Below are 24,410 nucleotides of genomic sequence, written 5' to 3' on the forward strand. Positions count from 1 at the left end.
GGTTTAACAAAAACAGGACTAGTATAACGGCGTTAGCTCACTAGCTTCCATCTAAAGACGATACACCGTGTTCTGGCTGAGGGAAACTAAAACACAGCTCTGCTATCACCTCAGAAAAGAAGAAATGAAGTACTGGGCCTGCTGGGGGTTGGGCTAGAGCACATCCAGGCTACACTAGAGAGATTTTATCTTTCGAGGGGGGAGGGAGGCCCCGGTCTCTGCTGAGGCTACTGCCCCTGTGACCTGGGCCCAGATAAGCAGAAGAAAACAGATGGATGAAAGATGGACGGATGACTTATTCATTGAGCCATTCAATAACTCTGTCATTCATTCTCAAGTCTTTAGTTTGGTTCTCAATACATATAAAGTGATGGAAACTAAAATGAATAAAACGCTGCACGAGAAGTTCCTGATATTTCCAAGGTTGAATAAAAACAAAGGCTTGGGGGAGATAAACATCAACCACAGAGTCACTCCTGCTTACAAGAAATACCTATAATCCACAGGGGTCCTCACTCACAGTAACAGCAACAAAGCACGAGTGAGATAAGGCTGATCCTAACAGGTCAGGCTTCCTTAATCCTTTGCATCGTCCTCCGTGTCTGCACAATGCAAACATTCAGCTCAGCCACTCCTTCCAAACCATTTCTCTGCTTTGTGCAGTTCGATCCGAGCTGCATGCTCTGTGGTGAAATGGGGGTGAGGAGAAGAAACTGAGGGTAAATATTTGGATGGGGTTGGGTGAAGATTGAAGACAGAGCATTTCCACATGTAGCTTCATCATCCAGTGAGTTAGCTGAGGGCTGGTTGCCAGATGTCTTATGCAATGCAACACAAAATTTGGGTGGGAGGCGATTACTAATAGACTAAGGGGGTGGATGTCTTCAGGACAAAGTGAACTTTGGTCTCTGTGAATAGTTGAATTTGTATCAATTTTAAAAGAGAAAGGCTATAACAATAATGATAAAAGCCAGAAGAACAAATAACTGAATGGATAAAAACAAACAGGGTTGCACTGATGCAGAGGAGGAGAAACAACCTCACTTTTCTCATCCACCAACATTAATGGGTGAAGCAACAAGATAAATCCTGGAAAGGAAGATCCTGAGTTAGACCGAAGATTTCAGATAATAGTCAAATTGGCACAGATTCCAAAGTTTTTCCAGATCACTTGCTTTCACAATTACTTGCTTATGGCTCGGGATGGGAATCGAAACCCGGTTCTTGTTGAGAACGATTCCCCTATTCCCTCCTCGAATGACTTCACCACGTTGTGTAGCGTCATTTAGCAGGAAACATGGCGCCTAAGTGGCATGAAAGGGAGGAAACACTACGAATATGCAAAAGGTAACTAATCAACTAACAGTGCATATTCTGTTAGTGCGATTTGCCTTATTACAAAACCTGCTACTGCTTTGCGCTGCATTTAGTGACCATGATGAGACAGAGTCTGGCTCAGATGCTGGCAGTTGTCGCTGCAGTCTACCGGTAGCGTCTCCTTTCAGGCCAGGATAGACGAATGTCACCGAGCAGTGACTCAGTTTGTGGTAAAAGTCTTGCACCCATTTGCCACAGCAGATGATTTTCAGTAAGTGAATGTGTTTAATTGTAGGCAGGGACATTACTGGATATTCTTGTGTAATTGCTACAGAATCATTTATGTTATACTTTGTTATTGCTACAGGAGAATATTTATTTTATTATTTTACATTTACAATTTTCTTTCTGGGGACCCTGTGACACCCCATTGAAGAGCCGTAGGCCGGATCTCTTAAGATCTCACTGTTGGGTTTGTAAGGCCATGTTACTCCTAAATTTCTATCTTGTTCAAAGAGAAGATATAAAACACAGTTCTAAGCTAATCGACCTTAGTGTTCTCCTTTTTAAAAAGAATCGATAAAGAATCGATAAAGAATCGAATCGTTAAACAGAATCGAAAATGGAATCGGAATCATGAAAATCTTATCAATACCCATCCCTACTTATGGCCTTTAAAGGTTCCCTGTCATAACATCTGTGTGATGGGTAAACTGTTTTCAGTGAGCGCTGATAATGAGCTGCAGCTGGTGTCTGCTGGGCTTCACCTCCAGCAAACCGGACCTCATGAGTGGGAGAGAGCATGTGTGTACTGTTGACGATGCCTAAACTCAAGGATTCGAAATAAAGAGTTTGCTAAACCAAAGTCCATCATCATTGTGGCTATATCTATATGCACACGTCAACAAGAGCCATTGTTCAGCTCTGCAGTTCCAGCACGCTCTTTGTGGCATGCTCATCTGCTGCAGGTTTGGGTTAGTGTGGTAATGCATGGAGGCTATGGTCTCCAGCTGCTCTCCAAAATAGTCAGTTTGGGATCAGACTCCCTGCAGGACATCCATCTGCAGAAGCTACTGATTGCTATCAATCTGGCAGCTGAGAGGAAAAATGAGAACAGAACTTGAAAATGCTCTGCCAGATGATGGAGGGAGAGGGCCCACTAGCTAGCAACTTCAATGTTTTCAGAAATATGTTACCAAGTATACTTTGGGAACAGCTGGCATACCTGGGTAGCCTTCCCAAATAAGATTCTTGTAAGAAACCCTACAATATCATATATTTATAATGCAGGGGTGGGCAACTCCAGGCCTCGAGGGCCGGTGTCCTGCAGGTTTTAGATGTGTTCTTGATCCAACACAGTTGATTCAAATTGCTAAATGTTCTCCTCAACATGTCCTGAAGTTCTCCAGAGGCCTGGTAATGACCGAATCATGTGATTCAGGTGTGTTGACCCAGGGTGAGATCTAAAACCTCCAGGACACCGGCCCTCGAGGCCTGGAGTTGCCTACCCCTGATGTATTGTAAAATCTGTAGGCAAACAGACTGCAGAGCACTGTGACAGTCTGTTCGTTTGTCTAAAGCTGGTCCTCCTTTGTATACAAGAACTGTGGGCCAAGAGGGAGGGAACACAGAGGACAAATAAACAACATAACCTCTGCAGCTGGCTCGGTCCAGAGGGATCGCGCTGATCATGTGTAGATTTACACAACATATCTGACAACGAGGCACCCAAGTTTACTGTGAGCAATGTTAACTATTTCAGAGGAACCGCCACACTGACATGATTATTTACTGCATCCAAATTATGCAAACAGGACCACCATGTATGGCACAGTGACAACATGGAGGGAACAGCATGGAGAGCTGAGCATGCAGGCCTTGACAGCAAACTGGCAACACACAGGAGTGCAGTGCAGCACAGCAGCAAACGTTGCGATTTTAGGAGCTGTTCACTACAATGGAGCGTCACAAAAAACACTGCAGCTGCATGCAAACATGGAAACATCAGCATCGGCGAGCCACATCCGTGATGTGTGCTGCAGTTAATATTCATTGATATGCTGAATATGACGATCCAGTTATATACTCTGTTGCACCAAGTCGGTGACTGGATAGAATATTTCCACTTTAAACTTCATGAAGCGGGCTTTGCAAATCTTTCTCTAAAGTTTCCATCTCTCTGTGGTCAGACAGATTATTCCCAAGAAACACGCCAAAGCCCTCTCTCCGCTCACATCTTATACTCCAAAATGTTTCCATTCAGGTCATTACACTCCTGACGAGTAAAAATAGCATCAAGATGAATTCATTCTTCGCCTTCTCTCCCTCAAGTCCTGTTCTAACAAATGGAAAAGCAATCCAAACATTAAACACAAACCCGACACACAACTTTTTCAAAACCACCACTGAGTGCATCTCAGTTATCAGCCTACCTGCTAAGGTCTCACTGAGAGGTCAGATTCTCACTCTCTGCTTTGATGTGACCAGAGAAACACTTTGGAAATGGTACTGATGCTAGGCTCGAACTTAGCCACAGGTTATCTTGAGAGATGATCTCCCAATTTATGACACATTAAACCTACTACTTAAGAGGCTTCCCAAGTCATCACACACACTTGTATAAAGTTTATACTCTTATGAGATGCACAGCAGCTTAACTTTATGGTAAACTCTATAGTTTAAATGCCAGGTGTAAGACTTTGGGAAATACCTTGATGTTTGTTTGAAGAGATGGACAAGTATGTGGCACGGATGCCGACAGCCTCCACAGATGGACAGACAAAAAACACCCAGTGAAGAAAAAGCTCTGTGCTTTCAGCTTGGAAGCAACAAGTCAGACAAAAATGTTTGGACAGCAGTCTGATAGGGTGAGAGGTCAAGCCTGGAAAAACACACTAATCGTCCATGTGAGGCATTCTTCATCGTGTTCCAGCACTAAACTACTAATCCAACTGTGAACAAGAGTTCAAGGAGCACGGTTCGTCTACCTTGTCTTCTTACCAGTAATTACAATACTCTACTAACACCAGTCTACCAGCAGCAGACAGCTTGGACCATCAATCAATCACAGAATGGAATTTCACACTAATGGAAACCACAGCCTCTCTAAACTCTGAGTACCGGACGCCACAGGCACCAAGTGCAAGTCTTCCCAGTGGTCCTAATGCCTTACAATAACTCAAATTAGTTCCATGACGACTTGATGCTAGCATCTCTTATTAGAAAAAAGAAAATCTGACACACTGAGAAAACAGGTATCCAAGTAACAGGGAGACCTTGAAATAAAAATTAATTCCTGTCGCCAGACATGCAGTTTAAAACTCAAAGAGTGGGGCTGCAGAGCACGTCAGCTGATAGCACGTCAGCTGATAGCACGTCAGCTGATAGCACGTCAGCTGATAGCACGTCAGCTGATAGCACGTCAGCTGATAGCACGTCAGCTGATAGCACGTCAGCTGATAGCACTGCCTGAGAAAAGGGGTTCAATAAAACATATCCTGCTCCAAAAATAACTACTGAGGGTTACACGTCTGGCAAGGATACGACTATGACAGCAAGTGCTTAAGCAGCAGCACGTTTATCTGATGTCAGCCATGAACTGTTGGTTTGGTGGTTCTGTTCCTGTCCCTCCTCTTACCCACAGGTCAGGCTGTTTACAGGCAGTGAAAGCAGACATGTACAGACATAAAAAAGGGTGTCTCTGGACACAAGCTTAAAGTGGTACTGGAACAGTACACAGCAGCAGTAGTTCATGCAGTAAAGTAGAAGCAGCTTTAATGGTAATAAAAATAGTTACATAATACACATAAAGTACTCCAAAGTGCAATGTCTGTTTCTACTGCATTAGAGTGACATGTGAAAGCAGAATATTCAAAATTGATATGGATCAAAAACATCGCCCGACTTTGAATCCCAAGCAAGTGTCAAGCTTAACCATACAACTATATCCTATACCCTTTTAATACTTCAACTACACATCTCGTTGTAGATACATATATAGATAGATAGATAGATAGTAGGGGTGCAACGATACTTTGGTGTCACGGTTCGATTCGATACTTTGGTGTCACGGTTCGATATTAAAAAAATGTTCATGCCTTTTTAATTTGTCATTTATTAAAATTATAAATATATATTTTAACTCAAAAGTACAGTTTTTAAATTGAATGTTGCTGAAACAACAAAGTAATAAAAAAAAATCTATCTGATCGAGAAATCACTCATCTTTGGAAAAGAGAGTTTATTCGTGGGTGGGGCTGGACGGCGTCAACGCGTTAACGAGCTAACTGCGCTAACGCACTAGTTCCCACCCATGTAATTGAGCATTGCATGGCACATCCAACATACTGTTTTACTTTAGTCCATGACTCGCTTACCTTCAGGGTCATACGTCACATGAAGACCAAAATAGTTCCAAACGCCAGATCTGAATGAGGGTAGGGGAAGGTTCAATTTGCCATGTTGCAACGAGCCTAAGTTCTGTCTTGCTAGCTTGCCCTGCGCTCTTCCTTCTGACTATGCTGTCTGTGTTGAGCGCTCAGTGGATCTGCGCTCGACTACTCCGCCTAGGCTGCACTGTCGAGCGCAGATCCACTGAGCGCTCAACACAGACAGCATCGTCAGAAGGAAAGTTGATAAAATAAATTAAAAATTTTGTATTGTTCGATACATATGCGTACCGAACCGAAAGCACTGTATCGAACGGTTCAATATCGATACGAGTATCGTTGCACCCCTAATAGATAGATAGATGCAATTTTTGGATTTTACTTTCATATGTAAATTATTCATTTGAAACTGACCAAAGAAATGAGTTTTGCATGCTGCAAACTGTCCTCGGTAAAGGCAGATTGCCATTTCTTGTCTAGACCAGGGGCGGGGAAGTCCAGGCCTTAAGGGCCGGTGTCCTGCAGGGTTTAGATCTCACCCTGGGTCAGCACACCTGAATCCAATGATTAATTTATCACCAGGCCTCTGGAGAACCTTAACACATTTAAATCAGCTGTGTTGGATCAAGGACACATCTAAAACCTGCAGGACACCGGCCCTCGAGGCCTGGAGTTCCCCCACCCCAGGTGTAGACCATACACTCAAGCTAAGGTAACTCTGATGACATCATTATGTCTTTATTGCAGTTCATTTTTAAAACTTGACTAAGATCACAGAATCAGTGAAAATATAAAATATTTGCTATTCCATAATCTCTTGTGAGCACAGTACAGAGTGCTGTAGTAACATACACTTCATCTTGTATCTTCGTATTGTCTTTGGACACGATACTGGGTTTGTGTCCACATTTACATTGTTAATACTGAGGCTCATCGTGTTTGATCACACTTTCTAGACACTGTTCCTACCATGAAAATCATTTAGTGGACAGCAAAGGCAGGGTTTTAGAGTTTAAAGAAGGAAAAAGACAAACTCAAAATAAGTCAGGTGAAGCATTTGTCGGGGAATGTAATCATTTTTAGGGAATTTAGTTTCTAAACATCAGAACAATGACACAGATGTGACTGGATGCTAAATATGATTCTACAGGGTGGGCCATTTATATGGATACACCGTGATAAAATGGGAATGGTTGCTGATACTAAAGTCCTGTTTGTGGCACATTAGTATATGTGAGGGGGCAAACTCCTCAAGATGGGTGGTGACCATGGTGGCCATTTAGAAGTTACGTTGAAACCAAGCACACCATTGTTTTTCTTGTGACATTACCAATAAGTGTGATGTGTCACATGGCCCTCTTCCTATTGACAAAACAAAAGTTGCCGACTTCTAAATGGCCACCATGGTCACCACCCATCTTGAGGAGTTTGCCCCCTCACATATACTAATGTGCCACAAACAGGACTTTAGTATCACCAACCATTCCCATTTTATCACGGTGTATCCATATAAATGGCCCACCCTGTATAACCAGAAGCTAGTTGAACCTTTTTAGTTCAGCTTATCTTAGCATAAAGATTTGATAGCACTACTGTTGCTCAAAGGCAATTGTTATTCATCCAGTCACTGAAGCTCAACAGTAAACACATCATTTCTCATCCATCTTCTTATCCAGTGTGTGAATGTGAGAGTGAATGAATAGTGGAGTTGTAAAGCACTTTGGGTGCCTAGAAAAGCGCTATATAAATCCAATCATTATTACTATTATTAGTATTATTATTATTATTATCCACTAAAAGTACTCTGACATTTCTCTACAAAACTTAGAAATAACATTTTAAGATGCTAATGGAAGTCCAACTGAATATAAATCATGAACACGTCTGCTTAGTACTCACCCTTCTAGTGTTGTCCAGCACTTTGGGGTCAGGTTGGCCATAGTTTGGGGGATTGGCATGTGGGTCATAGCCTAGCCTGGACAGCATAGGGGCGATGACGGCCATGTCCCTCACCACATCAGCTGGGATCTTTCCCACCCACTTGGACAAGGCCTCCACATTAACTGGCTTGATGACCTGGTCTGTGGACCTCTCCACCCTAACAGGACACAAAGAAGTGTTATTTCAAGTACGCACGTTGTTGGAACCTCGTTTTGCAACAAAGTGACTGATAGCACACATTTAACCACGCTGACCACAGGTCACAGCATTATTTACACAGGTTGCCATCGTGGCTCGTCCTGTTTCACAACAGACCAGTCCATCACTCGCTTCTGTTCAGTGGAAGCATCTAATTGGCTGTAACCGGATTATAAAACGCTATTAAAGCTGAACTGCTGGCCTCTGTCACCAGCAGGTCCCCGTTAAACACAATGAATGAATAACTTTTTACACCATTACTTCATCGCTCAGCCGACATCCATCTCATTTGATCTACATCACTGATGTGCCTGTTTTCAGCAGTGGAAACGACACATGGATCAACCCTAATGGCTTAATGTCTGCTCCACACCAACATCTCCGTTTCACTTTGTTTAGAAAACTTCTGTAGCAGACAGAAAACCTCAAGAGTAAAAAAGCAGCAATAAACACATAATATAACTTATTTCTATGGAATCACAAAAAAAAGGCTGTGACCTTTTTTAGAGTCTCAATACTTTGACTTTATGCTGAATTATCTGCAGAATTTAAGTGCTTCGTAGCGGCAAAGCTCTTCTAAGTAACATGAACCCATACAGGCAGATTTTTCTGATTTTAGGTTTTGTTGATGCTGAACATTAAACTGCTGTTTAGGTTGAAGATGAATTGCTCCACTCAGCCTTTTCTTCCATCCACCATTATCTTGGTAAATTATTCATCGTCTGAAATTAAATATTCAACCAGTGAGGGGATTGGACTTGATGGACTGCAGCTTTTATTTTCTGCAAGGAGCAAAGTGTACTAGCACTGACGAGCAGTGAGATGAACACTGAGCTCTATGGAGATGTAGATAACTGCTCTCTTAAATCACAAACACAACAAATCAAAGGGCATCCCGATACATGAATAAAATTAGTATAGAGTACTGTACCATTAGCCAGAGACCTGAATCAGTTTGACAGGCATCAGCTGAAAACACATTTAGATATTAGAGTTGCTCAAATTAATAAATCTCAGTGCTATCAGATTGTAAAAAAGCAGTATTCTGACTTTTTTCCTTCTGTATAAGGACAGATAGGATATTTCAAAGTAGTTACTGAAAAAACTTTCATTAAAATATACAGGTTGCATGTATAACATACAGTTAGCTTTTATTTCTTTAATGGATGAATAGTCTTTAAGTGATGAAGAATGGGACCACACATTAACAGATGACACGTACAGTCCCGATCAGAGGTTTATACAAACTCAGGAGCATGAAAGTCATGGTAATATGAGCCGCTTTTAATTGTTTCTATGAAATGCTCTTTTTCCAGGGTGGAAGAACTGGGTGAACGAGTTCGAATTTATTTTGGTTTACAGTACACATACAGACCATCTAAGATAGCCTGAATCTATCTGTCACAACTCTTTGGGGCAAAGGGAGGAAGCTGCTGTCTGTCCAATCAACCCTACAAATACATCAATATACACACACAGACACGACTTAAATACTTTACTTGGTGCCGAGTTCAACAATGCCTTAAATTCACATTTCGACACTTTTAAAATGTCACTACTTTGGGTCGTCTTTCAGATCTTGGCAAACTGTCACCCTTAGATAAGAGGCAATAGATCAGGATGAACAACCCACGAACCCTCAAGACTCAAGCCTGCCATGAACTGAAAATTACTGGAAACGCTACTGTCACTCGCCAGCCACAGCTTTGCATTGCCATGGTGTGGATGTTACCCGAGAAAGAAGGCCCTGCTCCAAAGGTCAACTAACATTTTCAGCTGGACAGGCCAAATACATAGTCTCATCTGGCTATAAAACTTTTCTATACAAAGGTTGATCTGTCACAGTTACAAGAGATCATTGGGGGAGTCAAGGTGAGGATTTCAAATCTAAGGACAGTACCAACTGTCAAGCATGGTGGTGGTAGCATCATGCTGTGGAGCCGTTTTGCTAACCGTGGTACTGGTACATTACACAAAAGGATGGAGTAATGAAGGAGAGGGGCTAGCTCCAAATTCTATTGAAACTTCTTGGATATTTATGGAGTTAAAGAAAGAAGTTAGTCCGTGGAGTCACGGATAAAGCAAAGAGAGAGGTACATCTGCATCTAAAGGACTCTCTTTGGATGATCCCAATGTTCACATTTTGGACAGAGAAGACAGATGGTTGAGAGGTGAAACATCTTCAAGAAACTTAAAGAAATCTAGACTCTTTTCTTTCCAAGCTCCTTAGTTTATGAGGAGCTTATGAAGGCAGCAAATGAGAAAGGAGGACAGAGAGGTTCATGACTCATGAAGTGCAAAAGATCGGTAAGGAGGAAGTGAGGGTAGCTACAAAGAAGATGAAGCACACTGGGTCTAGATGAGGTATTGAGATTTTTAGGAGAGGGGTCAGTCGACTTTTTAACCAGACTGATTAAAATGATTGTGGAGTGAGTGGATGCCTGAGGGATGAAGAAGTGTACTGGTGCCAGATGTCAAGAACAAGGCTGATGGTCAGATCTGCTGAGGTATAAAGCTAAAGGGCATAACTATAACTGATTGCGTAACAGATTAGTTGATCAGCTAAACTCATACCGTTTAGGTTTCTGTCTCTATGAATTTGCTTACTATTTCTCCCCGTTGCCTGTAGAATCTTGGAACTCAGCAGATGTAACTAATTTTAAAAAGAACAAAAAAAGAAAGAAGGAGATTTTACACAAGTTTACGTGAAACTAAACTTGTCCATTGTGTTTACATTGTAAAGATATCATCTTTGTAGAGCTCAGGCTGGGTTTTCACCGATAAAACTGCCAAAAGTGTATTCAGTAGAACTTTTCAGCCAACCGACCTAAAGAAAACAAAATGCATTTTTAAAAAGGCCTAAAACTGTGAAACCAGTGAAAGCAGCCTCCTTATTGATTAGTTGAACATGTTTTGTAACAGGGTCAGCAATCCATTTATTCTAAAAGGAACACACCGACATCAGTCTCTCCTGCCTCAGCTAGATTACACTCAGATGACCAAATATAAAACAGAACTTCAGCTTTGACCACACTTCATCACTTTTTCATGCAACAAAAATTTAAAAATGGCTTCTTTTATGAGATTATTGTAACTGGTTTGATGCCCAGTCAAGCACAGCGATACCTAAAGAGCAGGCAGAAGGAGAACGCTCACACCACAATGTCTATTTACCATCCAGGGTCCAGCCCCTCAATCCTTATGTTTCCTGTCAGACTCTATACTTCAATACAGCAATTCACTTTCCTCTAATCCATTTACTTTGCAATTGAATCTTTACACTGTACAGGCATAGCCTCCTGCATGATTAATAGATTGAGCTGGTTTTGTCATCTCAGGAGGACGGTGGAGATGGTTTCTACGGTACGGGCTAGGATCCAAACATCCACTCTGCAACAAATGGGTAGGGAATCACTTTAGGTAACTCCATCAAGACCCAAGGGGCGGCTAAGTGTTGATGTGGAACATAAACTGATAAAGAGGGAAGGCTGCTGAGCTTCACCATCAGGTTAGATGGAGCTAACCTTATTGACAAGAGAGCCAAAGGTCTCTATAGTACACATACCAATACAAGCGCCAAGTATATACAGGAGTACATCTGTGTCTCACGGTTCTGAAGTCATGCTGAAGTTCTGCAAACCTCAAACTTACATAGACCAGCCATACATTAATACTCAAGCATTATGAAAACACATATGGTGCAGTTTGCCATATAAATCCCATAAACTGAAGGAAAGTATATGGTAAAAGAAAACAGCATGGTCGTATGGTCACTTCACTATATGGCTATAAAGTGTATATATATATGCGTATAAAAATCCCCCCCCCCCCCCAAAATCCTTCTGAGAAAGCAGTCCATTGGCTTTTACTTCTGAAGGTTAAGGTGCTGTTAGCTAGCCCAACTTCTTCTTTTCTGTGTTTCCCTGCTGTAAGGATGACCATGATGCACTCTGACTTTAGTTCTTGCTCTAAGCCAGCGGTCCCCAACCTTTCTTGCGCCACGGACCGGTACCGGTCCGAGGCCCGGGGATTGGGGACCGCTGCTCTAAGCTGAAAGCTAAACATTGTAATGAAGATATTTTTTAATCCCCATTACATAACCCCAGTGAAAACTATTACTAGCAACAGACAATAATGTAATTTAATGCAGCGAGGTTTTTTCATGTCCAGTATTTTATGCAGTTAATAACTAAGCTTTCACTTAGATGCTTGTTTTATTTTGGAAAATGTTCCTTATCACAATTTACAATTAATTAGCACTTTTTATGCAACTTGAGAATTTACTTTCCCCCAAAAGGAGCACATAAGTAGGACACTGGCACAATAAATGAGGCAGACAGTTCAGTTTTAAATATCCCGTCTGTATAACTGAAGATTGACAACAATTCAATCATTTGCACTCTTACTAATGAACAAATGATGCATGCGCATTTCTCTTCTCAGCTTTAAATGAGATGTGACAAAACCCTTTTCTGGCCATCACATGACCACTCCCCTTCATCCTGTAATGCTCTTAATGGCCTTCAGCTTGTCAATTATTCAGTGCTGGGCCCTCTTTACCCAAGGTGGTGTTCTGTATCACCAAAAGCCAATAAGAGAATCTGATAGAGACATCTCGATCACAAATAGGTTGGAGAGTTGGGGAGGATGGATCAGACAGTTCAGTGCTCTGGGATAAGTAATGGAGCGGGTCTCTTAGCTAGGCAGGGCCTCCACTAAATCAACGCTAGGTAATTGATGTTAATGCTAAGGCAAGGTCCCAGTCTGGGGCCTGGCTGCCCACTGATTGAGATTTTTGTGTAGATAGAGATCAAATGCTGTAGGGTGGTGGAGGATGGGATTGTTGGTGGTTGGAGTGGGAAAGAGCCTTTAGCTGCCAGGTGTCATGGGGGTTGACTTTAATGCACTCTGGGCAAAGTACTTGATAGGAGGGCCAAAATGTTTGTGATGGTAAAAGGCAGTTGTGCTGCCCCGAAGGCTACTTGTGGCTGGCCGCATCTTCCATCAAATCGTATCAGAACCCATTTATGGGAGCGGTACGACTGTGGATCAAAGCCTCTTACAGCAGACATGTACACTGTGTACTCAACAAAAACTACTCATGGATGCACGTTAGGGTTGGGCAGTTTACATCACAGTGGAATCACCTCATCACACCGCTGAGTGTTCTGTTTCATTGGGTTTTTTTCTCCTGTTTGTTGCTTTTTTTTTTTTTTGGGGGGGGGGGGGGGGGTGCTCATGGTTACCTAGTTAAACACGACCCGAGGTTGTTTTTGGCTAGTCCTGTGTGGTTGTTTGATTTTAACACATGGCAGGATTGACATTACTTGATTTATAGTCCCCACAAATGTGTCCTTTTGTGTACACTTCGTCACACGGAGGGGGGCTCTTCACCCACACAAGACACGCTGCCGCAGGAAGTGGATGATGTATGCTACTGCCCGATGTTAAATGGTTGACAAGTGGTCAGAAATAGAGCAGGGAGCGATAGAGTTTACGAGGAACAGGAGAACCGCAAAAAAAAACTTCAAAGATCAGAAAATAAAGCATGAGAGCAAAGACCGTTTCACTTCAACTCTTTGTATGCAAGAACTTTGCTCTCCTCTGCAGCTGGCTCACACAAACAGATTTTATACACTGCCTCCATCTGACAACAGAGCTCACCGCAGGCAGACTGGCAGGCCCTGAACATGCTAGCTCTGCCCATCATAAAACCAGCTTCACTCTTTCAATTCAATTTTATTTATACAGCGCCCACAGAAAAACCCAACAATCAACAAAACCCTATGACCCCCTATGAGCAGCACTTTGGCGACAGTGGGAAGGAAAAACTCCCTTTGAACAGGAAGAAACCTCCGGCAGAACCAGGCTCAGGGAGGGGCGGGGCCATCTGGGGTGAGAGAAGGAAGATGGGATCAAGGACATGCTGTGGAAGAGAGCCAGAGCTTAATAACAAGTATGATTCAGTGCAGAGAGGTCTGTTAACACATAGTGAGTGAAGAAGAAACACCCAGAGCATCATGGGAATCCCCGGCAGCCTACTGCAGCATAACTAAGGGAGGATTCAGGGTCACCTGGTCCAGCCCTAACTATATGCTTTAGCAAAAAGGAAAGTTTGAAGCCTAACTGTTATGGATAGGCGTAGCTTTGGGTCACGTGGTGTCAGTAATAGTGATTGCTATATCACCTGTTCACGGCCCGAGGGAAATTTTGTGAATGAGTGGGTGATGGGGGAAGTCGACTTTTGCTGACCGCTCAAGCTTGGAATGTTTTGATCACTGTTTTTCTACGGATTTTAAGGATTTGATAACAAATAAAGGAGTTTTAACTTGGAACTTTGACTAACGTTTTAAACAGCGGGCGCGTCAACATTATTCCCCCATTCAGCTGCTCAGCGACTCAAAGGCTTGAAAGTCGCCAACATTTGTCAGCAAAAAGTGCGACGGCAATGGACCGTCCCGCAATCAGCGCTGAATAAACGCCGATGCGAGCCCACACACCGCCGCCACTACACCCGTAAAAGCGGCTAGACCGACAGATAAGGAGAAGACGACGGTGGTATGTAAACTGTGTTTTTGTGCTGCGTATTGTTTGTTTGAACGCAGTTTGGATTCTGACCATACGAAGATGTTTTTGTGACACGCCCACCGCTACGTTTGCTGTTGGATTTGGTGTGTGTGAGTTGTGGCTCTGCAGGCGTTCAACTGAGTTTGAAGGAATTGCTGTTGCCTTTGTTTTGGATTTTGGCATGCTGCTTATGTTGAATGCTTAAAATGAGTGGATCACAGGCTGCATCTGTTGTTGGAAAAACTGAAAAGGATAAAAGAATAACTTCCCTCACTGAGAAAGCTCTTGCAAACAAAATTGAAACCATCCAAACAGATCGGAAAAGGCATGTAAACAAAATGAAAAGTGTTATTATGTCTCTTAAAGAGCTAATGAAAGATGATAAAAATCATTCACAAGTCAAAAAACAGTTTGATGAGTTAACACACCTGTTTAAGGATGCCAGTGCATTGCATGAATCTTTACTTTCTCTAATCTCATTTGATGAGAAAGATAAACAAAATACATGGTTCTCAAGCATCTCTAAATACAATAAAGGGTTTATGGAGGATGTTAACATATGGCTTTCTGAAACTGATAAACATTCGGGGAGGCCATTATCTGACAAAGCACAGTCACAGGAAACTTCCCTGGGAGGAGAAGTGGAGGTGCGAGAGCACACTGGAAAAGGACCTCAATCATCTCTTAATCCTCAGAATGATGTTAATGATGACGTGTTGCCATCCGACAGTGTGTCAAATCAAGGCAGTAGGTCAAGCTCAAGAGTATCATCTACTTCATCTGCACGTCTCAGGGCAGAAGCTGAAATGGCTGCCTTGCTCGCACGTCAACATATGCTGAAAGAAAAACACTCTCTTGAAGAACAAGAGGAACAATTGAGGAGAAAGAAAGAACAACTTCAGCTTGAAGCAGATATAGCTGCAACTGTTGCAAAGGTGAACGTGCTGAGAACTGGATCCACTATGCGGAGCGTCGCTCCACGGAAATCTAATGGAATGGAATCATATTTTAAAACAAAGGGAAACAGCATTGAAATTCTTAATGCGGATGCAGAGACTTTTGTTCCTCAGACGCTTACAAAAGGAAATGCAATCACTGGGAATGCAGAGCTTCAAGTAAAAACAGTGCAACAGAATATCAAAAGGGAAAGGCCTGCACCCGCTCTTATGGGGCCTTCTGATGCTTTTGGATCAATTCCACCTTTGCCTAAGCCACAAGCTGCTCTTCCAGTAGCCAATGAAAATCTGTTGTCCATTATGGAAAAACAAAATGAATTAACTTGTATGTTGGTCCATCAGCAAAGTCTTTCTTCACTGCCCAAAAGGGAGATTCAAACCTTTGATGGTGACCCTTTACATTTTCAGGCTTTTATGCGCTCGTTTGAACAGGTCATAGAAACAAAGACTGGTGATGCTGGCGACTGCCTGCATTATCTTGCACAGTACACCAAGGGGCAGCCCAATGAACTTGTTAAAAGCTGTCAACATATGTCTGGAAGTGCTGGATATGTAAAGGCAAAGACTCTGCTGTATGAGCACTTTGGGAATGGACATGTGATTGCATCTGCTTATTTGAACAAAGTTCACTCATGGCCACTTATTAGATCGGAAGATGGAAAAGCTCTTCAGGCATATTGTTTGTTCTTACGTGGATGCTGCAACGCAATGGAAGAGATTAATGATCTCTCTGAATTAAATACACCTGCCAATATGCTTGCTGTGATTAGAAGACTGCCATATAAGTTAAAAGACAAATGGCGAACAGTAGCATGTGACATTCAGGAGAGGCAACATCGCAGAGCCGCATTCATTGACATTGTTTCCTTCCTTGAGCGTCAAGTTAAAATTGCAACAGATCCTGTCTTTGGAAATCTATGTGACGTTCCAGCAACACGTTTAGCAGCCAAGGGCAGCAATGGAGGGAAACGTTCTCCACATCTAAGAGCTAAAGGAAGTAGCTTTGCCACAACAGTCTCTGACGTCGAGAGACAGAATCAGATAGAGGCTCAAGATCGTCACAGTACTGTGAAGGCTTGTTTTTTCTGCAAAGGCGGACACACACTGGAGTCATGTGCTCTGCTTGATAAGAAACCTCATGATGAGAAGATTTCTTTTCTTAAAAAGAACCGCATTTGTTTTGGCTGTTTGTGTACTGGGCACATAAGCAAAGAATGCAGAAAACGCCTTTCATGTAAAATCTGTGGCCTCCGACATGCAAGTATACTTCATATCCACCACAAAGAGAAGAATGAAGTCAAACCTAATAATGAGGCAGATAACATTCCTGTTACGATCCAGACTAGTGGTCTTACTGGGGCCGGTGAACAGGACTGTAAGCTTGCCATTGTGCCAGTTAAAGTAAAATCAAAGAGAGGTCAAAGAATAGTGGAAACGTATGCCTTTCTGGACCAAGGGAGTTCAGCATCCTTTTGTACAGTGGGTCTTATGGACAAGCTGAATATTGCTGGGAGGAGGACAAAGATTCTCCTGCGCACCATGGGACAGGAGAAAGTGGTGGACAGTTTCATTGTACCTGAACTTGAAGTTGCTGGATTGGACAGTGACATGTACTGTGATATGCCTAACCTCTTCACTCAGCATAAAATGCCTGTAGATATTGGTAACATCCCAAATCAACAGGACCTGGATGACTGGCCACATTTGAAGCATGTTCATTTGCCAGAAATTAAGGCCAATGTTGAGCTTTTGATTGGCATGAATATGCCCAGAGCTCTAGAACCTTTGGAGGTCATCCGGAGTGTCGGTGATGGTCCCTTTGCCATTAGGACTGTGCTCGGCTGGACTGTGAATGGGCCACTTAATCGAGAATGCTGTGGAAGGCCAGGATGTTTGGCAACAGTTACTGCCAACAGAGTTTCTGCTGTCACACTGGACAAGCTATGGAAACAGCAGTTCAAGATGGACTTTCCTGAGAGCAGCAATGATGAACAGATGGGGCTGTCAAAGGAAGACTTGAAGTTCCTGGAATTGGCCAGCAAGACGGTGACTTTGGGGGATGGGCACTACAGCATTGCCCTGCCACTGAAAGACCGAGACATAAGAATGCCTGACAACCGTGCAATTGCTGAGCAACGAGCCTTGGGTTTGAAGAAAAGGTTCATCAGAGATAAAGACTTTCATAAAGACTATACTGCCTTCATGACAGATCTTATATCTAGAGGATATGCAAAGAGAGTCCCAGTCACAGAATTAGAGCGCAGTGATGGGAAGCTTTGGTATATCCCTCACCATGGGGTTTACCATCCTACCAAGAGGAAGATGCGCGTCGTCTTTGACTGTGCAGCATCATTCCAGGGTGTCTCTCTTAATGCGCAGCTCCTGAGTGGTCCTGACTTAACAAACAGTTTGGTTGGCGTACTGACGAGGTTCAGAAAAGAGCCCATTGTTTTGATGTCTGACATCGAGGCTATGTTTCACCAGGTGCATGTGCCAGAGGAAGATGCTGACCTTTTGAGGTTTCTTTGGTGGCCCGGTGGTGACATCAATCAGAGCATGCAGGAGTACAGGATGGGTGTTCATTTGTTTGGGGCAACGTCCTCTCCGAGCTGTGCTAACTACGCCCTGCGGAAATGCGCAGAGGATAACAAAGCATACTTCAGCCAGCAGGTGATCGACACCATTCTGTATAGTTTTTATGTCGATGACTGCCTTGCTTCAATATGCTCTGAAGAAGAAGCCATCAATCTTTACTCAGACCTCAGAGACATTTGCGCCAAAGGTGGTTTCCACTTAACAAAGTGGATCAGCAATAGCCGCAGTGTTTTGGCAGTTATACCTGAGGAGGAAAGAGCAAATGAAGTTAAGGAGCTAGACCTGGATTGTGACCTTTTACCTGTTGAGCGGGCATTGGGAGTGAAGTGGTGCCTGCAGTCAGATGAATTTAAGTTCTGCATATCTATCCCAAACAGACCATTGACTCGGAGAGCAATCCTATCCACAGTAAGCTCCTTCTATGACCCTCTGGGGTTCCTTGCTCCTGTTATCTTCACAGCCAAGAGAATCCTTCAAGATCTGTGCCAGAGGGGGATAGGATGGGATGATGCTATACCATCAGCAGTTGCTCAAGAGTGGAAAAGCTGGGTAGAAGAATTGCATCTGTTGAACAACATCAGCATCGGACGATGTTTAAAGCCTTCTGATTTTGGACAGACGATCGCCGCTCAGTTGCATCATTTTGCAGATGCGAGTGAGAAGGGCTATGGGGCTGTTACCTACCTGTTGTTGCACAACAGTCGCTCACAGACGCACAGTTCCTTTATAATGGGAAAATCCAGAGTGGCACCTTTAAAACCAGTCACAATCCCTCGCATGGAATTGACGGCAGCAGTGGTAGCGGTTCGCATGGATAGAATGTGGAGGAGGGAGTTGAGACTACCTCTCCTAAACTCTGTCTTTTGGACGGACAGCACCGCAGTGTTGAAATATATAAACAATGAGACTTCCAGGTTCCGTGTTTTTGTGGCGAACAGAGTGTCAGAAATCCTCAAGGCTTCTAGTGCCTCCCAATGGAGGTATGTGAACACCACACATAACCCTGCGGACCTTGCCTCCAGAGGTATGAAGGCAGAGACCCTTTTACGTGACACCGAATGGATATCTGGTCCTGCATTTCTTACACAGCCAGAGAACAATTGGCCTGTGAACCCAGAAAACTTGCAAGAACTTCCACATGAAGATCCTGAAGTTAAGGTGGCTGCTGCCATCGAGGTCTTACAAGCACACGATGATGATCATCCTCTGACCCTTTTAATCCATCGTGCCTCATCCTGGACTCGTCTCATCAGGGTGATGGGTTGGATTTTGAGGTTCAAGACATTGCTTTTGCATCGCAAGAAGAAACATTTCCAGTCTGCATCTGATGCAATTCAGTCTGAAGATGCCCAACATAAGGTTGATTTCCGGCATGGCTTTCTTTCATTGGGAGAGATTGAGGATGCTGAGATGCAAATAATTAAGTTCTGTCAGAGGAAAAGATATGCCGAAGAAATTTCTCGTCTCCAAAGTGGAGAGTCTGTGAAACGAAGCAGCCACATATATAAGTTGAATCCTGTTTTGGAGGATGATGTGCTGCGGGTTGGCGGACGTCTCAGTAGAGCTGTCATGTCAGAAGATTCCAAGCGTCCTGTCATAATTGCTAAAGAGCTTCACATTTCTAATCTCATTCTACAGCATATTCATAAAGAGGTGGGTCATGGTGGAAGGAACCACATACTCTCAAAGCTGCATCAGAAATACTGGATTCCTGGTGCTGGTACTTTGATTCGAAGCATCATGTCGAGGTGTGTGACCTGCAGAAGGTTTCATGGAGCTGCAGGCCAGCAGCAGATGGCTGAGTTACCTGAAATCAGAGTGACCCCTGAGAAACCCCCATTTAGCTTTGTTGGAGTGGACTATTTTGGTCCATTTGAAGTGAAGCGCGGGAGAAGTCTTGTGAAGCGGTATGGTGTTATTTTTACTTGTTTGGCAATTAGAGCAGTACATATTGAGGTTGCCTCATCCCTTGACACTGACTCTTTCATTAACGCCTTACGACGTTTCATCGCAAGACGAGGTCAGGTACAAGAACTGCGCTCAGACAACGGGACTAACTTTGTGGGCGCAGAGCGCGAGCTGAGACGAGCTATGGAACAGTGGAATCAGGAAAAGATTTCTGATGCTGTGTCTTTGAAGGGAGTGAAATGGATCTTTAATCCTCCAACTGGATCGCATCATGGCGGAGCATGGGAGCGGTTGATTCGTTCTGTCAGAAAGGTCCTTAATTCCACTCTCCAAACACAGCATTTGGACGAGGAAGGGCTCCAAACTGCTCTTTGTGAAGTGGAGTCAATCCTCAACAGTAGACCCATTACGCTGGAATCCACCGATCCAAATGATTTGGAAGCCTTAACACCAAACCATCTCCTTCTTCTCAAGTCAAACCCGTCTTTACCACCTGGCCTGTTCCGGAGGGACGATCTCTACGCACGTAAACGATGGAGGCAAGTTCAATATATGTCTGATCTGTTTTGGAAAAGATGGACTAAAGAGTACTTGCCACAACTTCAGCAGCGCCAGAAATGGGGAAGGATTAAACGCAACTTCGTTCCTGGAGATGTGGTCCTTATAGTGGATGATTCTGCACCTCGTGGTTCCTGGATCATTGGGAGAGTCACCGGAGCTGCACCAGATGAAAAGGGGCTTGTGCGTCAGGTCTGGATTAAGACCCCAACCAGCCATGTGTGCAGACCCATCACAAAGATATGCCTTCTTCAGGAGGCTTCTGACCCATGACTATGACATTTTGACACAGTGTGACATAACTAACTTTGAATTGACTTTAATGTTATGAGATGTACATCACAGACTGACTATATTTAGGCTAAGTGCTGGTAACCTCTGGCCTATGACTGACTGGCCATGTGCAGACAGAAGAGAAGACATGAGAAAATAACTTTGGTGGACTTTTTGAGTATGTTATGTTGTCTCACTGGGTGTCTGTGATATGATGAAGTGTGTGTTGTGAGTTGTGGTGTTGGATGTGTAATTATTACTGTAAAAATGTAATAATTAGGGGCCGGAATGTTATGGATAGGCGTAGCTTTGGGTCACGTGGTGTCAGTAATAGTGATTGCTATATCACCTGTTCACGGCCCGAGGGAAATTTTGTGAATGAGTGGGTGATGGGGGAAGTCGACTTTTGCTGACCGCTCAAGCTTGGAATGTTTTGATCACTGTTTTTCTACGGATTTTAAGGATTTGATAACAAATAAAGGAGTTTTAACTTGGAACTTTGACTAACGTTTTAAACAGCGGGCGCGTCAACATTATTCCCCCATTCAGCTGCTCAGCGACTCAAAGGCTTGAAAGTCGCCAACACTAACCTTAAAAGTAGAGATAGTGTCTGTCTCCTGAATCCAAACTGGAAGCTGGTTCCACAGAAGAGGGGCCTGAAAACTGAAGGCTCTGCCTCCCATTCTACTTTTAAATACTCTAGGAACTACATACCTACAGCATGCTTTATTCGCTCTAATAGAATATTATGGTCACCAGTAAAGAATGCTGCACGGAGGTCTAGCAGGAAAAGCTAGACCTCAGTGCCAAGTGTGAGACAGTGCTTGGAAGCATTCATCTAACTCGGTTGTACTCTAAAAAGCACTGAGTTCATTAGCCAACCCTGCTGATCATCACACTTCATAATCAGTTCACCCCTTGATTACCAAATTAGCAAGTTTGTCACTATATTTAGTGACTCATCATAACCTATTTGGTAACACTTTCTCTGAAAAGTAGCTGACAAAAAGTTAAAATGTAGCAGTCTTGCTCTCTCCGTCTGTTCTGTTCAATGACGGGAAGAACGAATCAGCAGCAACTGTAAATGAGGCATTTTCACATTTGCTTTGATTTCTTTCACTGACATGATTTTCTGCACCGTGATCATTACTCACTGGACAGACAGCATTGTAACTGAAATCTCGTGTTTGGATGATAGATAAAAACAAATTTAGCAGGTAACAGACACCAACAGAAACAGTATAATTTGATTAAATCTATCATCTTGTAAAGTGATGTAAACTCTGTAGATTCCCGCTACGTCTTGGACTTTGTCCCTGATTCTGTTTGTTCCAAAGAAAAGGACAAAGCAGTGTCTCCACATTATCACCAGGGTTCTGATTCCTGTCCCCATTCATTAATGTTTGATGCTGAATCAATTTGTGAGGGGCTGATGTGCGCTCTAAATGGCTGCAGATCAGCAAACCCCAAAGAGGTCTTAACACACCCTTACCTGGTGCAGACATTTGATCTGTTCTGGCCTCTTTTTTCTTTCTATTCAGGTTTTGTAGCTTCCTGTACCTGTATAATAAACAGGCTTAAGCACTCGGTGCTTGTTTAACTCAGATGTAACCACTGAGGAGAATTTTTCCACCGTCTGGACACAACTGAAAGTCGTTGAGAGACACAGGTACTTTGGCCTTTCTGAGGACCTCTGCCTTTGTCATTTAGTCATCAGAGTTGTACCAGTAGGGCTGAAGGACACTCGGGAGTCTCTGTTGTATCCAAGCCTGCGTCACAGCACGCATGAAAGCACCTGACATTAGTTTCACTGCTTGGTTTAAAGCACGAAGCCATCATGGTTTATTCTGTTTATAAGGTAAGATGAAACCTAAATCCAGACGTTTAACTGTATCAATCTTTTTAAAAAGTTACAAATTAGTCTTCAGGGCTTTAATACATCTATTAGTGTCTTTTCAATTTGAGATAGACGGGATAACTTTAACAAGACACTTGCACGTTTTTGCAAAAATAGAGCAGCTGCAGGAGAAATGTGGATATATTTAAACACCACATTAATATAATGGAACATAAACCTAGTTACGTGGATCTCCCTTCATCTTAATGACAGGGCAGTGACACTGACAAAAAAAAATTATAGTAGGCATTTTTGTTCTTCCAGCTTTGCTTCCTGGCTTCATTTGAACTTTACTAACACAGCATTTTTACAGCCTTACTGACCAAAGCACTTAAAAGCACACAGAGCTTCACACCCACTCACTGGCCCCAGGTCAGTCTCCTGCTTATGTAGTGTGGACTCCTTGGTAAAGTAAATGGTGAAGGTGTTTATATAGAGCTCTAACCTCATTGAGTAATAATCAATTTATCCATTCAGATGCACATACATACAACGCTTTATTTTATGACACACACACACACACACACACACCTACCTCCCAATCAGTGGGTGACCTGATCAGCCCACTGTGCCACAGCAGCCCTTCAGACAAAGACTTGGTTTAAACACGTGTGTCAGTACATCTCAGATCTGGATAAAGAATCTCAGTGCTCTAAAAGCACTGGTTGAGGGCAGAGGAAAAACTGCCCTCCAACGGAAAGAACTTTCAGTGTGAAATAACTGTATACACGGAAAATATTAGATGTATTATGTGTATTTAGAATATGAATTATTTTGAATGCAGTCAGCGTTTTGTCCACAAATGGAAATGAGCTGCAGGCCTGACCCACCTGATCCTATCCAATTCAAAACTGGGCATAACTGAACTTTACTGACCTCTCGCCTACATGTTCACCGTTCCTTAAAACTAATATTGTTTATTGTAAATGTAAAACCTAAAAGAAAGAAGACGGCCGGTTACCAATTTCCATTTGGCAGGAAAGAACTCGGCCCTCGCATCTTACGACAGAGGAAGTTGGATGTCTTCACAGAAGATTACAGTAAAGATGGGCAGTTACTGCTCAATAGACGCAAAGCATTTTAAACAGAAACTTGGAAGTGTTCTCATAGAGGGATAATAACAAAATGTGGCCTAAATATCTCCTGGAGAATAGGGAGTGTTTTCTACCATGTGGCAGGAAGACCGTGGTAGCAAAGGGGGTTGGGGGTAATATGAAGCAGACAGAGAAAAGTTTCCTCAAAAACTTCCAGAGGCCAGCCTCCCATAGCAGAGTATTCAAAACAACTCTGACACCAGGCAGGGCCATTAGGCAAACGTGCTCACAGTGCAGCAATGCAGACATCGTCTCATATGTTTCAAGTCACTAATGATGAGTCTCACTGTGTGCAGCTGCAGGATGTTTCATCTGTAGTGAAATATAACAGTGGAACAGGGAGGATACGTTTCAAGGCCCTGTTTTTAACACCATCAAGAACTCAGATTATATAGAACATGACGTTTCACTTCACACATTGCTCACCAACAAGTCCTTTTACCTTAAGGTTAATAGTCAATCCATACATTCTCTCCCTCAAGGCTAAGTAGTTGAAAGCCAAGTCGACATGGGCGCTCCCAAGCGCATTTCTATTGCAGTGGGAATGTGATATACGACAAGCCTGGCTCACCAAGTGGAGCTTGTGGGCCAGACACGATTTACAGCTTCTTGCATCACCAAACATTTAGCTTCAGAGCTTCAGCAATGCAGCTGTAGAAAGAAGGTTGTGTAGAAACTGTAGCTACATACATGGATAAAAGGGGAAACGGCTTTGATA

The 24,410-nt window shown here is 43.1% G+C and overlaps 1 protein-coding gene across 2 annotated transcripts in view; it reads right to left on the bottom strand.

Annotated features, from left to right (window-relative positions):
* The window catches only part of tpst1 (tyrosylprotein sulfotransferase 1), a 60,052-nt gene that overhangs the window by 18,448 nt on the left and 17,194 nt on the right, over positions 1-24,410 (bottom strand). For both annotated transcript variants that reach the window (XM_085381087.1, XM_085381088.1), the window contains exon 3: positions 7,605-7,803. In XM_085381087.1, coding sequence (XP_085237213.1) covers positions 7,605-7,803 — 199 coding nt within the window. The remainder of the gene's footprint in view (positions 1-7,604; positions 7,804-24,410) is intronic.

This window comes from Rhamphochromis longiceps, linkage group LG14, assembly GCF_057381845.1.
Source record: "Rhamphochromis longiceps isolate RC_006_pf linkage group LG14, R_longiceps_female_GT1.1, whole genome shotgun sequence".
Classification (NCBI taxonomy): domain Eukaryota; kingdom Metazoa; phylum Chordata; class Actinopteri; order Cichliformes; family Cichlidae; genus Rhamphochromis; species Rhamphochromis longiceps.